This window comes from Musca vetustissima, unplaced genomic scaffold (assembly GCF_032173495.1).
Source record: "Musca vetustissima isolate MV318-11 ecotype Yass unplaced genomic scaffold, APGP_CSIRO_Mvet_v1 utg23282, whole genome shotgun sequence".
NCBI lineage: Eukaryota > Metazoa > Arthropoda > Insecta > Diptera > Muscidae > Musca > Musca vetustissima.
In genome coordinates this window covers 97,315-112,180 of record NW_026873961.1, presented here as the reverse complement: position 1 = coordinate 112,180, position 14,866 = coordinate 97,315, and the positions used below count along the sequence as shown (strand labels likewise).

At 31.3% G+C, this 14,866-nt stretch overlaps 1 protein-coding gene across 1 annotated transcript; it reads right to left on the bottom strand.

Annotated features, from left to right (window-relative positions):
* Positions 1-3,395: 3,395 nt before the first annotated feature.
* LOC133329453 (ATP synthase lipid-binding protein, mitochondrial) lies at positions 3,396-7,612 on the bottom strand. Its single transcript, XM_061537929.1, has 4 exons — positions 7,464-7,612; positions 6,497-6,612; positions 4,373-4,577; positions 3,396-3,756 (listed from the first exon to the last, which is right to left on the bottom strand). The coding sequence occupies exons 2-4, from the start codon at positions 6,542-6,544 to the stop codon at positions 3,593-3,595; spliced, it is 417 nt and encodes a 138-aa protein (XP_061393913.1). The 5' UTR covers positions 6,545-6,612; positions 7,464-7,612; the 3' UTR covers positions 3,396-3,592.
* Positions 7,613-14,866: the final 7,254 nt, after the last annotated feature.

Sequence of the window (14,866 nt, the reverse complement as noted above, 5' to 3'; positions counted from 1 at the left end):
TAAATATCGGTTTAGATTTATATATAGATCCCATATATTTTTCTTTATTTACACTTTATTTTGCATTAAGTATTGAATAGATTCTAGAATGATATATCCTGTTCTTGTCCGGTCATGTTTTTTTTTTTTAATTTCAAAAAAAATGTTCAAACGCTTCAGTCGTCAACAAAAACTATGACGAAGAAATCTTCGACATCGTCGTCGTCACACATTGTTACGGAATACCAAAAATGTTTCAATAGTTATCGATAAATGTCGACAACGACATAGGGAATACCAAGGTAGATATACAAGGTAGCCGCATCGGCGAATTTCTACAACAAACATCGGTTGTTGTATTTTGATATGTCAAAAATATTTTGCCAAAACAAACAGATTGGCAAGATTTTTTTACACAAATTCTTGTAGAAACTGTTAATAAAAGTATTGCCAAAAAAGCTATTAGAAATTCTCATTTATAATTTTGTTTTTTAATTTTTTGGTTCAACATTACAACAACATTTTTGACATTTATTTGTCCAACAGCTGGCCCGATGCGGCTACCTTATTAAATATACCTTGGGGAATACCAATTTGCAAAAGACGACTCTCTTCGACGTCGTTTCGTGTCGACGACGACATACAGAATAGGGGTGAATATTAATATTATATTTCACATGGTTGGCAACATTGCACATCGAATTCAAGCAGAAATTACACACTTTGACAGTTATGGTCTGTTCTACTACTTTTTTCAAATAGTAAAGGTAGTAAAAGGGGAAAGATTTCAAAATCGCTCTCAGAGTACAAAATAATTTGAAAAGTTCGAAATCTAATAAATATTCCAAAATTAGATGACAATACTTCAAAATCAACACAATAGCCTATCAGAAGATTGCATTCCTGTTTACCATTTTTACTCGTTCAAATTTCTCGAGTAAAAAGTTTACAAAGAAAAGGTCATTTTGTTTTCAGTCTTCTTAAATTTGGTTTTGGATTTAATAGTTTTGTGGGTTGAGGAACGGTTTCTGGTTAAACAGTTGCAAAACTTGCAAAATTAGTAGGTTCTCGAACGGAACTTTAATCGAGTCATAAGCTGCCATAAATCGACTTCCTATTTATTGTGCCATGGATCCACCCAAATATATAGCCTCCTTATAACGGTATCCCCAAATATTCGGTATTGTGGGGATTTTTGGCATGTTTTTAACAGAATTTGCTGTAATTTGTTTCTCATTGGGTATATAATCTCCCTACCGAAAATTATCAATATTGGTCCACTTTTTACGGTATCCCTCATATAACAGTACCCCCATAATTCGGCATTTTCGGTGGTTTTAAACACGCTTTTCAACAGGAGCCGCTATAATTTGGTGTTTTGGATTCTCTAGACTTATGTTTCAGGGTTGTGGTATGGTAGTAAATCTTCTTACCAAATTTTTTCAATATTTGGTCCACCTTTTAAGGAAGTCCACACAAATATCGATATTTTGGGGAGCTTGATTATGTGTTTCAACTAATTTGGGGAGCAATTTAATATATTGGGTTCTCATTGGCCCATGTTGGTTCACTTTTTAGAATATCCCCCATATAATACTACATTCTAAATTTCGGTATTTTGGAGAGCTTAGACACATGCTTCAACCAAATTAGCTGTAATTTTATATTTTGGATTCTCATTGGGTAGAAAATCTCCATACGAAAAATTATGATTATTGGCCCAAGTTTCCGGGTAACCATTATTTTTAGTATTTTTGGGGGTTTGGACATGTTTTTAATCGAATTCGCTCTAACATGATTTATCAAATTCCTATTGGGTGCCAAAACTTCCTTCAAAGATTATCAATTTAAATTGGTTCTATACCAAATCGTAGATCGATATATTTTATTATCAATACCAAACATTCTGAGAATAGTAGTAATAAATGTGTAAAAAAAATTATCCCACTCCCTGTAATCCAGAATAAGTAATTGTTCCCCAAAACGGATTTTTTCGCTTTCGAACTTCATTCGGAATAAGGCGAAAGCGAGAATGCGAAAAAATTCACTGTGAAAAGTTGTTCTAAGTCGAAGGGGAAGAGCGAGTAAATTCACGTGGAATTGACATCCAGAATAAGACTGATAATCTTGAAATTAACATGAGATCTCAAGTAGCTTTACTGCGATACTTTACCACGAACGAGATCCCCAAGCCAGCTAAGTTTTTGCCGGCAACAAATTCATTCAAATCGTGCTAATTATTTTAACTGCGCCGTAAAATCGGTTGTAAGTCAAATGTGTGTTGAAATGCCGCGAAACACCAAAACCGTACATACTATTGGTCTGTTCCAGAACCTGCAAGAATGGTTTTACCACGTTAACAAATTGTTCTTTATGATACCGAAGAAAATAGCAAAAAATTAGTGGATTATTGCAACACGGGAACAATCGAACAGACCTCGATAAATTGTTCAGAAATTGTATACTTTCTTTTCTCGAAACCTAGTAAAGTATCTAATCAAATTTTACTACAACTTTTCATCAATATATCTGACTCCTCCCACTCTTTTGCTAATAACCGTATAAAAATGTCATAATTATTCCAAATTCCTGTATAGAATAAAATAACCTTTGCAAAGTTTTTGGTTTTCAATTCACGAAATCCTTGAAATTTATTCATTCTTTGTTCATTTTCAAAACACTTATATTTGTACAGCAGTGAATGTAGTTTGATGTTTGTTTTTTCCAATTTCATGTATGATGAAAAAAAGATTAAAATTTGTTTTCTAGACCAAATTCTAATATACATGATGATGACGAGAACAAACATGTTTCTTTTTTAGCGAAGAGATATAGATATTTTTTGTTGGCTAGTATTATTCGTTTATTTTTTCTTCTACTAAGTAGAATTAAATAATAACTAATACGAAACGAAAGAAACGAACGTAATAAACAAAAGAAATAGCATATTTTCAAATAAATTCGAAAACAATGACTATGTAGTAGTGAGGAAAAACTGAACGGAGGGTAAAAATGTATTCTAAAAAATGTCTAGACGATAAGTGAATAAGATGTTATTTTTCATTTATCTATCAGAGATGATATCGCCAATCTTTTTTTTAAGTTATATATGATGAGAGCGCGCAAAGATAGACCGAAATCATCTGTAAGACATTTCAGGAAATACTTCTTACTCCATTCCTCTCTCTATCGGGTAAATGTTTTTGAAACAGAAATAGAAAAAATTAAAGGTGAATGGCTTCTCTCACTAGGTCGTTTCATTTATGTAACGCCGTCTAATCGGTCGTCGTCACATTGTATACAAAAAATGCAATGTTTTCATAGACGGAACATATTCCAAATATTATCCATTTTCTTATATGGTTTTTCTTCTATAAATAACTTTTGTTTGAAATAGTTGTTTTTGTTCGGGGATGGTTTTTTGTTATCGAATTTTTTGTTTTATTTCCGTTTTAAACTTAAATAAAAGTGTTGCTTTTTTATTACTCTTGGATGTTTTTTAAAAACAATAAAGATGATGGAGCTGTTTGTTGTTGTTGTGGTACAGATGTTATTTTTGTTGTTTGTATTATATTTTTTAAGTTTTAAAGTCTTCTTAGGACACAAATACACTTTAGAAAGCGAAGAGGAGCAAGAAGGCCATCATAAGACAGAAAAGACCCATAGCTTCAGAAAGGGCGAAACCCAAGATAGCGTAGGAGAACAATTGTTGTTTCAATGATGGATTTCTGGCATAACCAATGATGAGGGAACCGAATACTGTTCCGATACCGGCACCTGTTGTATTGGAAGATGATAGAAGAGGAAGAAGAGAAAGAAAAAAGAAAGCAATTAGTTTTTGTAATAAAAAATTAAAAAAGCAGCGGCAAAGTAAACTTTTTTGTTGGTTTTTTTTTTTGGTGAGCACAAATAAATTCACACAATGTTTTCCCATGCCGAAGATAGTCAGTCACAGATTAGTCTGAATTGAGTTCCATATTCCCCCATGGCAAGGGAAATGGCGAGCACATTGCACTAAAATTGCTGGTCACAAAAGATTTCAATGTATTTTTATATTTTAACAAAAATACAGAATTTCTTGTACTTTCGCCTCTTGAATCATACAAGTTTCCTGCTAGAAAATAAACAAGTTCAAACACCATACAACTTGGCGTTTTTTGTTGAACTTTTGACCATATCTCAGACCTTCCCGGGACAATTTTGTTTTGAGAGTAATCAGATACTCGTTTGTGTGTCCCAGATGCTAGATTGCAACTGACTAGATGACGGCTATGGGTAAACACAAATGTGAAATATATATGCACAATCCATCCATCCAATAATGGTGGACGGAAAAAGTTTTCTTTGCCACTGCTATGTTTGTTGAGAATTTGTTATCTCTTCCAATACTAACCGGAACCAGCTACACCGACTGTTGCAGCACCAGCACCAATGAATTTGGCAGCTGAATCAATGTCACGTGTGACGGGGGAGGTCTGGAATGACCTGATTTGTGGCAGTAAAGCAACGGGGGTTGTGTTCTGAGCGGCCAAGGTTTGGCTTTGGCTAATGACTGCGCTGCTCAATGGTCGCAAGTATTGCTTGGAGCCGTTAAGGAGCTGGAAATAATTTAAAAAAAAAAATATTTATAAATTGTGTTTTTAGTTAACGTTATGTAAAAAAAAATCGATTTTTTCCTAAAACAGGCAGTAGTGCACTGTATGTCTGTTCTAACAATCACCAAAAGTTATGCAACATCTGTTTTTTTTATTTCGTTGAAGGGAGTTGTTTCTTTGGCTACCAGTTTTCAATAGATATTTTTGTTTCCTGGGTCGTTAATTATTCACAGTGGTTTCTTAATACATTCACATTAAATCACTTATTATCCAATATGAACACAAAATTCAATTTAATTTTCGATTTCTTTAAATTATAAATCACAATTTGCAGGTTTTTTCTTTCAATTCACTGACAATTCCATTCACTGAACACACGGCTTGGCAAATTTAAAGGTTAGGTTTGTTCAGTGTGCGAGAGAAAGAAAAACTAACAAGTTTTCTCCTTTGCCAAAAAAGAAATGTTACCATGATATAAAAAAAAAAATTAAATTAAATTGTATTAATTATGTTACACTATATTGTTTAACATTATTTCTTTTATTTGCAATAATTCTCCCTTTTATTCCATTTGCTAGGGCATGTAAATCAGCTGATTGCCAAACACATGAAGAGAGGTAAGAGAACAAAGTCAATCACTAATCGCAACAACGCCGCATTGTGACGTAAAGATAAACATGAGCGACACATAACCTTTCTTAAAACAATGTAAAGAAGTATATCATTTAAAATAGTATTAATAAAATTGTTTATTAATATAATTCCATTGTGCCAAGAATTTTATGTTGCTAAGTATTTTAAATACGTGCTTTTATTTCCTTTGACTTATTATAAATAAAAAAATCAATTACTTTGCCGGTATGCCTTTTTATATTGTTGATATCTTCAAATTAAAATTATTTAACAATTCAAGATAAAGAAGGCAAGGAAATTATTCAACCTTTTGTGACAAAGATAAAAGAATAAAAAAGGCCCAAAGCATATACCCCAATAATAGATACATGTGCCAAAAATAAGTTATGCAATTGAGAAAAATTGGCAAGTTGAGAAGCCGGAATATTACAATGTTGTTTTAAAATAAATTAATTCAATTGTATTGAAAAGTCAGCTGCTGCTGGGAATTATTGTTTATATTGCACACCCACCTAAATTGTTATAAACATAATGAGCTAAAGAAGTTTCTACCACAAAGTCTGCTCTTCGGCGGAGCCTTATGTAATTTATGTTATAATAGGCCATGGTCATAAAAAAAAACTTCCAAAAATTACATAATTGCAATAACTAGAACAATATCTCTGTAAACTCCAACTATTTACCAAAGAAAGTATTCTAAAATATTAATAACATTATAAAAAACATCACGCGGATTATTATTCAATAAGGCATAAACACAATGTCATAACATTATACCGGTATATACGGTGCCACATCCCAAAACTAGGAAGTAACAAAAAAATATTTACCCGGCAACCACTTAACAACAAATGGTAAACAAATACAAGCTATTAATATATTGATTCTACATAATTACTTTAAAAACATATTACTTTAGTAAAAAATAAACCTTGTTCTTTACTACCGCAAATGTATTTTTTTCCTTTTATCAACTCTCAACTAACTTTAAGGCACCTAACCTCAAATTTTACTTATGTAACGTTTTTTCGTTTCTTTCTCGCTGCTTTGACAAATACACCTTTCAATTGAGAGCGGTCAATGGAAATTCACCACTAAAGAGTCAATGGAATTATTGAAAGAGAGGGAGAGAATAGAATTAATGAGAAAATGAAGAACTACAATTGACAGACGAAAGAGGCGCGCGGCTGACGGCTACTGCTGTATAGAAAAAAATCGATTCCTCGCAGCTAACTTATGTAATTGCAAATAAATTTGCAAAAATATTGTAGGGGTTTCTTAATACTTACAGCGGTCCTGGCAACGGGGGCAATACGGGAGACTGTTGATACGAACATTTTGATTTGTTTTTTGTTTTAAGTTGCTTTGAAGATCAACAAGAAATTGAAGCTAGCGCACGTAAGCTCTGCAAGAAAAAAGATACAATAAAATAATTACTAGGATTCAAGGGATTATTAAAAAATGTATAAAGTAAAAAACAAAAAGCCGCATTCAAAAATAAATCCAGTGCTATTCTTTTAAGTTGGCAAGAAGAGGTAACACCACATTTCATTTCTTATTTGCAAATTATTCTCAAAGTTTCTCTTTGGGGTTACGTAACCCACAGCAAAAGCAAAGCCGAAAATTAACTAAATTTTCAATAAAAATTAATAATTATTTTCCAAATAAATTAACATTTAATATTATTTAATTCAATTCACTATTTCAAAATTATTTTTTTTTTTTTCTAGTTTCACTTTATAAAATCAGTAAAGTTTGCTAACATTTTTCTTTAACCCAATCGGTGAAGAGCTGCTGAAAGCCGCTGTACTTGATTCCAACTGACAAGCACTATCGCCCGTCGTGTGCAAGAAGTTGCTTCGGCAAATATTGGAAGTGTGTTTCGTTATCCACCACTCAAGATGGCTGATGGCTTCGTAACATATTCACCACTCACGTAACTTCTCTCCAGCACACACACTCTTCACACAATATGAGTTGAGAAAAAAATCGGCAAATTTTCTTCCATTTCTTTTTTTCATTTAATTTTCACTTTTTTCCATTTATTTTCTAATTACAAATTTATTTTATTCTCTTAATTAATGTTTCTACGTTTGTTTTACAACATTGTGTAAGAGAATGAAAACAAATCGTAAATCTTGTAAATTTTTTTTTCTATTCAGCACCGATTGATTATTCAATAGCAGCAATGTGGTTGGTAAAGAAAATCTCTTCTTTGCTATTTTTTGCGGCTTCTAGTTTTTTGCGTGTACTCACTTCGAACGAACCCTGACAACAGTGGCAAACTGAACTGAGAAGAATTACTAACACCAGCAAAGTCAATGACTGCATTGGAATTTATAGGTCTGTGGTGTATTGGAATAATGACAAGAAATGTCAAAATCTACAACAGGGTGACAAACATCTTTGTGAAATTACAATGGCATGAGGGTTTTTTGCTAAAAATTCTTAAGTTATCATTTAACTAACTTTAAAGAATAAAGAAAATTGTTTAATTTTATTAAATATTTGTTATAAGGCAAATTTTAATACATTATTTAACTCTGTTTAGGCATATAACTTTGCCATTTACAATATGGCAACACCAGCCGCACGTTGATTATTTCCAGTTTTCTTGGAATAATTCCCATGTGGAGTGTGTTCAGTGCATAGAATGAAACTGAAGAGTTGTATTTCTGCCATTTGTGTTAGAAAATTAAATGATTTATCGTCCAATTATTAATATTACATGGTAATTACAAATTTGACAAATTTTAAAGGCCAATAAAAAATAGATTATTCATTATAAATTATAATTTGTACCTTACTAAAGAAAAATATAATAATTGTTATTATAAATTATAATTAATGCAGAAATGTTATAGACATATTACAAACTTATAATTGCTGTACAAATTTAAAAAAAACCTTTCGAATATATTTTTTTATAATAGGAATTTGTTGTATATACAGTTAGTACAATACAATTATCGTTGTTTTAACATTTTTTAAACATATGACTGAAAACTCGACAAATAAATGAAACTGAGGTTTTTCAAAAAATGAGGAAATTTTTTTTCCTGATAAAATTTGAAATTATAATTGTACATATTACTGAAACCGATACGCATATGTTTATTTTACATATGCTTAACATATTACTACTAAAAACGTAAAAATAATAATCGATTTTTCTTACAAATTCGAAATAGAATATAATTTAGATTTATCCCACAAATAGTAAATTTCTTCCTTACAGATTTTGTATTAAGCATATTTTAAGCCATTGATTCTTCTTGTAGTATTTTACAATGCTTATATTGAATATTAAATATATTTATATATATTTTTCATCATAAAAATAAATTTAACTTCGGTAGAATTGGATTTATAGTCAAATAATTCCTTGTTTGTTGTTAAGGTGGTCGATAAATTCTGCACTGAAGGTTTTATTTATTATATTATCAGAAAAAAATAATAAAAACAATAGCTTCCTTCCTTTTTCTATCGTTGGCGTGTAATAAAAACCTAAACGTGCATTTTATTTAATTTTGTTTGTTATTGTCTATTTTGATGAGTACGTTCAGTGTGGGAAAAAATATTGTTGAATTGTTGGTCACATTTCATAGGAATTGCTCACAATAGGACAAATAATGTTAATTAATTTCTTTATTTCATAAATGTATGTTTATGTTACCCTGTTGTTCCTTCCGCAATGAGTATGTTCAGTGTAAAAAAAATTGTATTACAATTGATTCATATTTATGGATAATACAAACATAAAGACATACCATGAGTGTAAAACATGCGATATATGACAAACAAGTATATTAAAAAAAGTTTATGTATAAGATTTACTCATTTTATTTAATATTTCATCGGTTGGTGTTCACGTAATCACCATGTTGTCTTCTAATAAGTATGTTCAGTGCATGCAATTTCACTGTAGGGTTCGCATCCTTTGATGAAGTTGCAAACAAATTAAAGAAAAACACTTTAGAATGTAAAATCTTAAAATATTATTATTTAATAATTGAAATTAAGTATAACCTGAGTTTAGAATAATAATTATAATCTGCATTATCTCAAATTAATTGCTAAATCAAACTGAGTTCATCACGATAAATCCATAATCAATCTAATCATATGCTAATAGTACATTTGCATACACACTTCCTGAAAAGTTCTACTTTCCGAAGTTCTGAAAATAAATTAAGGCTTTAAGATCATTTAGGAATGAAAGTCAGCTGATAGTTGTTTACAAAAAGAAAAAAACGGAAAACCTATTAAGTCACAAAATAACAACTTATTGAAGCTGAACTATATTTTTTTAAGATTTTTAGACTTTTTCTACGCATGATATATGGTCCTATATCTCCTATACTAAATAGGAAGTAGACTAGGAGTAAAGACGAAAAAAAAATAATAATTTGTTCCTAAAATATTTGTTTGCAAGTTGAAAATGAAAAGAAAAATTACAGCAAGGGAAATGTTTTTGCAATGTTGTGTTCGTTTGGAAAGTAAGAAAATCACCTGTAAACACAAAATTTTATTAAATTTTTTAAATCATTTTAATTTTTCTTTTTGTATTTGGAAACCGGTTGATATAAAATCAAACAAAATTTGAAAACAGTTGCAAATTTTGGTTCATTGTGAGAGAGATGTATTTTTTCGTACTAAACCTCGTTGCATCTCATTAGTACCAAGATCCCGTTCATGATTTAAAACAAACACTGCCACAAGATGATTGTACGGTAATTCATGTCAAATTTAGCTAGATTAAGAAAATACCCCTTATTCGGCCTTTAGGGTCGTACCTAAATTATGCTTATGCGCACGATTTTATATACCTCAAAAGTTAAATACATGTATTGCGTATAAAAATATAAAGTTGACAAATTTCAACATTGACAATGCGTTTTTGGATTTTTTGTTTTTTGAAAATAAAATTCTAGTTATTGAAAAAAATAGTTCTTCTATAAATGTAAACATTTTTCATTTAATTAAGAAAATGTTTCATTAATTTTCGCCATTTCCAATTGACAGTCAAGTAAATAAGGTCCTTGCGTATTTGGGTAATACGGACGTTCAACAAACCCTGTAAAGGTGAGAAGGTGGGTATTTCAGTACGCAACGCACTGAATTTAGGTACGGGTCTTAATCATGATATAATTTTATATGTAAAACAGTTCATAAGTTAAAAATATTTGAAAAACATCATTTAGTTCTTGCCATTTTAATCAGAACTTGAGGTGAAAACTATATACACACATATGTATTTTGATTTGATAGAACAAGCCACCTCGAGAAACAATTATAATCATTATATTTTATACGGTAATTATTAATAATATTCGTGAGAGTCAAAACAAATCTATAATAATTGTAATCAGGTATCCAAAATTCTGATTGGTTATTTTATTAATTTCGAAGAATAACAACCTAAAAGGCCGTTTACATTGAACTGGATTAGGTCAACCCAGTGGGTTTAAATTTTCAATTCCTTTGAATATATGTCAAATAAATCCTCATAAAGTAGGTTAACCCTGTAAAAAGTTCTAATGTAAATACCGTTTAGTTTTGTCATTTTTTCCCGAACTAATAAAACTTGCAACCAAATTTATCAGAACACATGCCAAAATATCGTTTTCTTATTGGAGAAATTTAGTCGAATAAAAATGGTATCTAGGAATGTAAAATTCTGATTGTGTTGATTTTACAGTATTACCATATAGTTTTGACATTTTTTGTACTAGTAGAACAAGCTTTATTAGAACAAAGCATATACTTTGTTTATTTTTTCTTCTCATAATGTAGTTTGTTTCATAATTTAATGTTCATGTAATCATATTGTACAACAATGAGTATGTTCAGTGTAAGAATATTTAGTATGCTACATTGACAGTATGTATGTGTATGTTCAGTGTAACTTTAGTGTTGTGTAATGGCTCACGTTATTTGATGGAGTTGTTGAAAGAGTATGTTCAGTGTATGAAAGTACTATCTTAGGGTTCACATAGTAGAATACTGATCGCATATTTTAATGTGTGGAGTGAAAAAGTTTTATTTCATTTTGTTTTCATAAAAAAATAAATTTCCAGCAAAACTATAACAAATAAATTATTACATATATCTTAAAGTACTGTAAAAAGGTCCACGAACATTTTGGGGAAAATTATTTTCTAATATTAGAAGTTTTGTGTTTGTGGAATAACAGGGCTCAAGATGTTATGGCGTAAAAAGGGGTCGGAAGTTATTGGCGGCGTCGTCACCTTATTATTTCAAAAGCAAATTTAAATCGAAGCTCAGAGAAATTATTTCTGGAGACCTAAGCGTGTTTCCTCTTTCACCACTAAGATATTGGGAAAAAATTGGGCGAAAAATTCATATATTGAATATGAATATATTCTTGCAGTTTTGGAACATAAACAAGATATAAGCCAACAGTTCAGCGAATATAAAAAAATTCAAAGATATAAATCTATCGAGGAAATAGGGCAGTCACTTTCCGGTTTGGTTATGCAAATGAGCATGAAATGAATATGATCCTGAAAGTGTGCTCGTGGTGTCAACGGAATTAAAATTTATCATTTATTTATCACAAAAGAATGTATTCTTCTTTATATTCAAAAATAACAGTTTTTTTGAGAAACTCTGCACAGTGTAATGGGAAAAAATGCACTTGAAGTAGCAAACAATTAAAGATACACATTTCGAATAGAAACACACACACAATAACAACTTTTATATGACACCCCCTCTCTTCCGTTTGATGGTGGAGGATATCATAAACAATTATATTCGGTTTTTCGGCAATAATCAATTTGTATAACATAAATTGACGTATGGTTTACAAAAAGCATTACTACCAGGCACACTTTACGTATGTCAGCATTTTTTGTTTTTTGCAGGTGTACCACGCAACCTTACCTAACAATCAACGAAAAAATAATAATAAGGGTAGGTTACAAGGATGTTTAAAAATAAATTCTACATTACATGACCGGAATGGGGCGCAAAAAGGAAGTGGGAAACACACAAGGAACTAACTGTAGATATTTTTTTTGCGTGGTTTTATATTTGTCGGGATCGGGATCGGCGTTGAGAGTTTCTCTCTCTTGAGAGAGTAATTAGAGTTGCGCTATTTTTAATTTTGTAACAAGCGTACTTTTTGTTCACAAAAGGTACGAATTGACATAAACGTACCAAAACAAAAATTATATTTTTTATTATTCGTGAATACATTTACGCTTAAATTATAACATATATTATTTATGCAAATAACTGGTATAAATATTGGCCAATATTTCTCGTGATTTATTATCATTTGAAGTAGAATTTTAGGTACCTTTTCGTACTTTTTTGTTTCTACCTGTGGTAATGTTTTCCAACACAATTCACAATTTACCACTGAGAGAGAGAGAAACTCTCAACACCGATCCCGATCCCGACAAATATAAAACCACGCTTTCGGGGGGTGTCATTTACCGCTTTAATATGTGCCTGTGTGTGTGCATTCTTGCCTTATTTCACTCTCCACAAATTCACCACAGAAAAACAAAAAACAATGTTTTGGTCTCTCTCCGGTGCTCTCGGTCACTCTCTGTGTGGGTCGTTTTCACATATACACGCTTGTAAACGTTCAATTGTGCTGCCAGTCTCCAGTTGCCTTCGTCTTAGCAACGCGATACGAACATGTTCATGTTCTGTATTTTGGGCAAATATTAACTCAACAAATTCTCGGAGCCCTCAGTTGACAAAATTAGTTTTTAATAAAGAAATAGGAAACGGTTTGGTAAATGTGTTAGTTAAATTTAGTAACCAAATAATTACGTGTAAAACTATGAACAAGTTTGTGCTTGCGTTAAAGTAACAAAAAGAAGTGTAGAAAGTTCGTTTTGTGTATTTAGCTTGTATTGCTGCTGCCCCCAAATTATAAAATTGCATAACAGCGTCAGTGTGTGTATGTTTGGCTACAATTAGCGCAGTGTGAGTGAGTACGTGATGATGGCCGCTGAGAGTTGAATCGTCGTGGTGGTGTGTTCAAAGCGAGAGAGAGACAAACAAAACAAAATAGAACAAAAAAGTGTGAAATAGGAGAATTTTATATGCGATGTTTGTGTGCTTGTTGTTTGCACATCTCATTATTACAAAAATCGTAGAAGAAAAAAAATAAAAAAAAATACAATAAATTCACCACTTTGGAATTACTACTACGTTTGTCATATACAACAACACCGCCAACGCCGCCGCTGTTGTCGCCGTCGTCATCATCAAAGTCAGAGTCAGTCACCGCTACTAGCGCCCATCTACCAACATAGCAACTGTCATTTTGATGCTTTGCTTTGCGGTGCGACCAGAAGAAAAATAAGATATCTTTAGAGGAACATGTAAATTGAAATTAACAATAGAATAACAAAAAAAAAAAAAAAGAAAATAAAACCGAAATTCCGTCCAATGATTTGAAGTATGCGCCCATCGTCATCCGCAATAACACAAACAACAACAACATAGTAATTACATATACAATACAACAACAACAACAAGAGCCGCAAATGTGGTGTGTCTGTGCCAAGTGTTTGTTTTTAATCATAAATTGTCTGGAATAGAGTAGAGATACAGCAGCCGATAGACAGACATACCTACATACTTATAACCAAACAAATAATTTGTTGTGAACTAAACATAGATAATAATAAACCAAAACAAAATAGATGAGAGAAAAAAGAGCAAAGAAACCTCAAATGGATTTTATGAACAAGAACAGCAACAATAATATTCATTGTCGTCGTCATCATCATAATTAATATCGGCGTTCTTTATTGGTATCGGCGTGTTGTGTTTTGCCAACAACATTCATATTGCCGCTGAAAGCCACAGCGTTTAACCACTTTTTATGCAGATTTTATAGAAAAATAATAATGCTGAATTTGGAGTAATAACAACAACAACAAAAGAGAACAACAGCAGTTGCAGTGACACACAAGGTAATAAAAGATATCATGTTCGTTGCTGTTTTTTTTCGCTGTTATTTAATAGGCTTCTGTCTATGCGAATACAACGTATCTATTGTATTGTATGTAAATATGTATATACAAACATATGTATACAATGCTTCGCCGCGTATATATATATATATAACTCTAGACAGTATTTATGTATGTACATATTATGTGTGCAATTCGTTGGCATGTAAATACACATAAATTATGTATGTACATACATATATGTATGTAAACACACATAGATAGAAGACATATAGGAGCTTTTAAAATATTCATATGTATGCACATATCTAAAAGATTTGCAAAAATTCACGTGCTTGTCACAACATGCAATTGTCAGTAGATCTGTGATTTTTTGTTTTTTATCTCAAACAACAGACAGAAATAATGTGTGCGAAATAATACAAAAAAGTAGTTTGTATTTGACTTTCGAAATATTTGCCACACAGTTGTAAATGTTGTTGTCGTAACGTACGAATGATATTACGTCGCGCGTATACCCTCAGTAGAAAAAGTCTGCGTACAAGATACCAATATATAAACTTTAATAATAAAAAAAAAAAACAAGTGAAAAAAGCGTTAAGGTCGGCCGGGCCGATTTTTGAATACCCTACACCATAGGTATACTAACACATACTTAAAATGAAAATATAGGGAACATATCAAAAAGTGAAC

Bases quoted from the DNA above. Each gene is read 5' to 3' on its own strand.
- LOC133329453 (XM_061537929.1), bottom strand. From the start codon at position 6,544: ATGTTCGTATCAACAGTCTCCCGTATTGCCCCCGTTGCCAGGACCGCT. The intron at 4,578-6,496 runs GTAAGTATTAAG...AATTATTTCCAG, and splicing joins CCCCCGTTGCCAGGACCGCT to CTCCTTAACGGCTCCAAGCA. The intron at 3,757-4,372 runs GTTAGTATTGGA...CCAATACAACAG, and splicing joins AGTCGGTGTAGCTGGTTCCG to GTGCCGGTATCGGAACAGTA.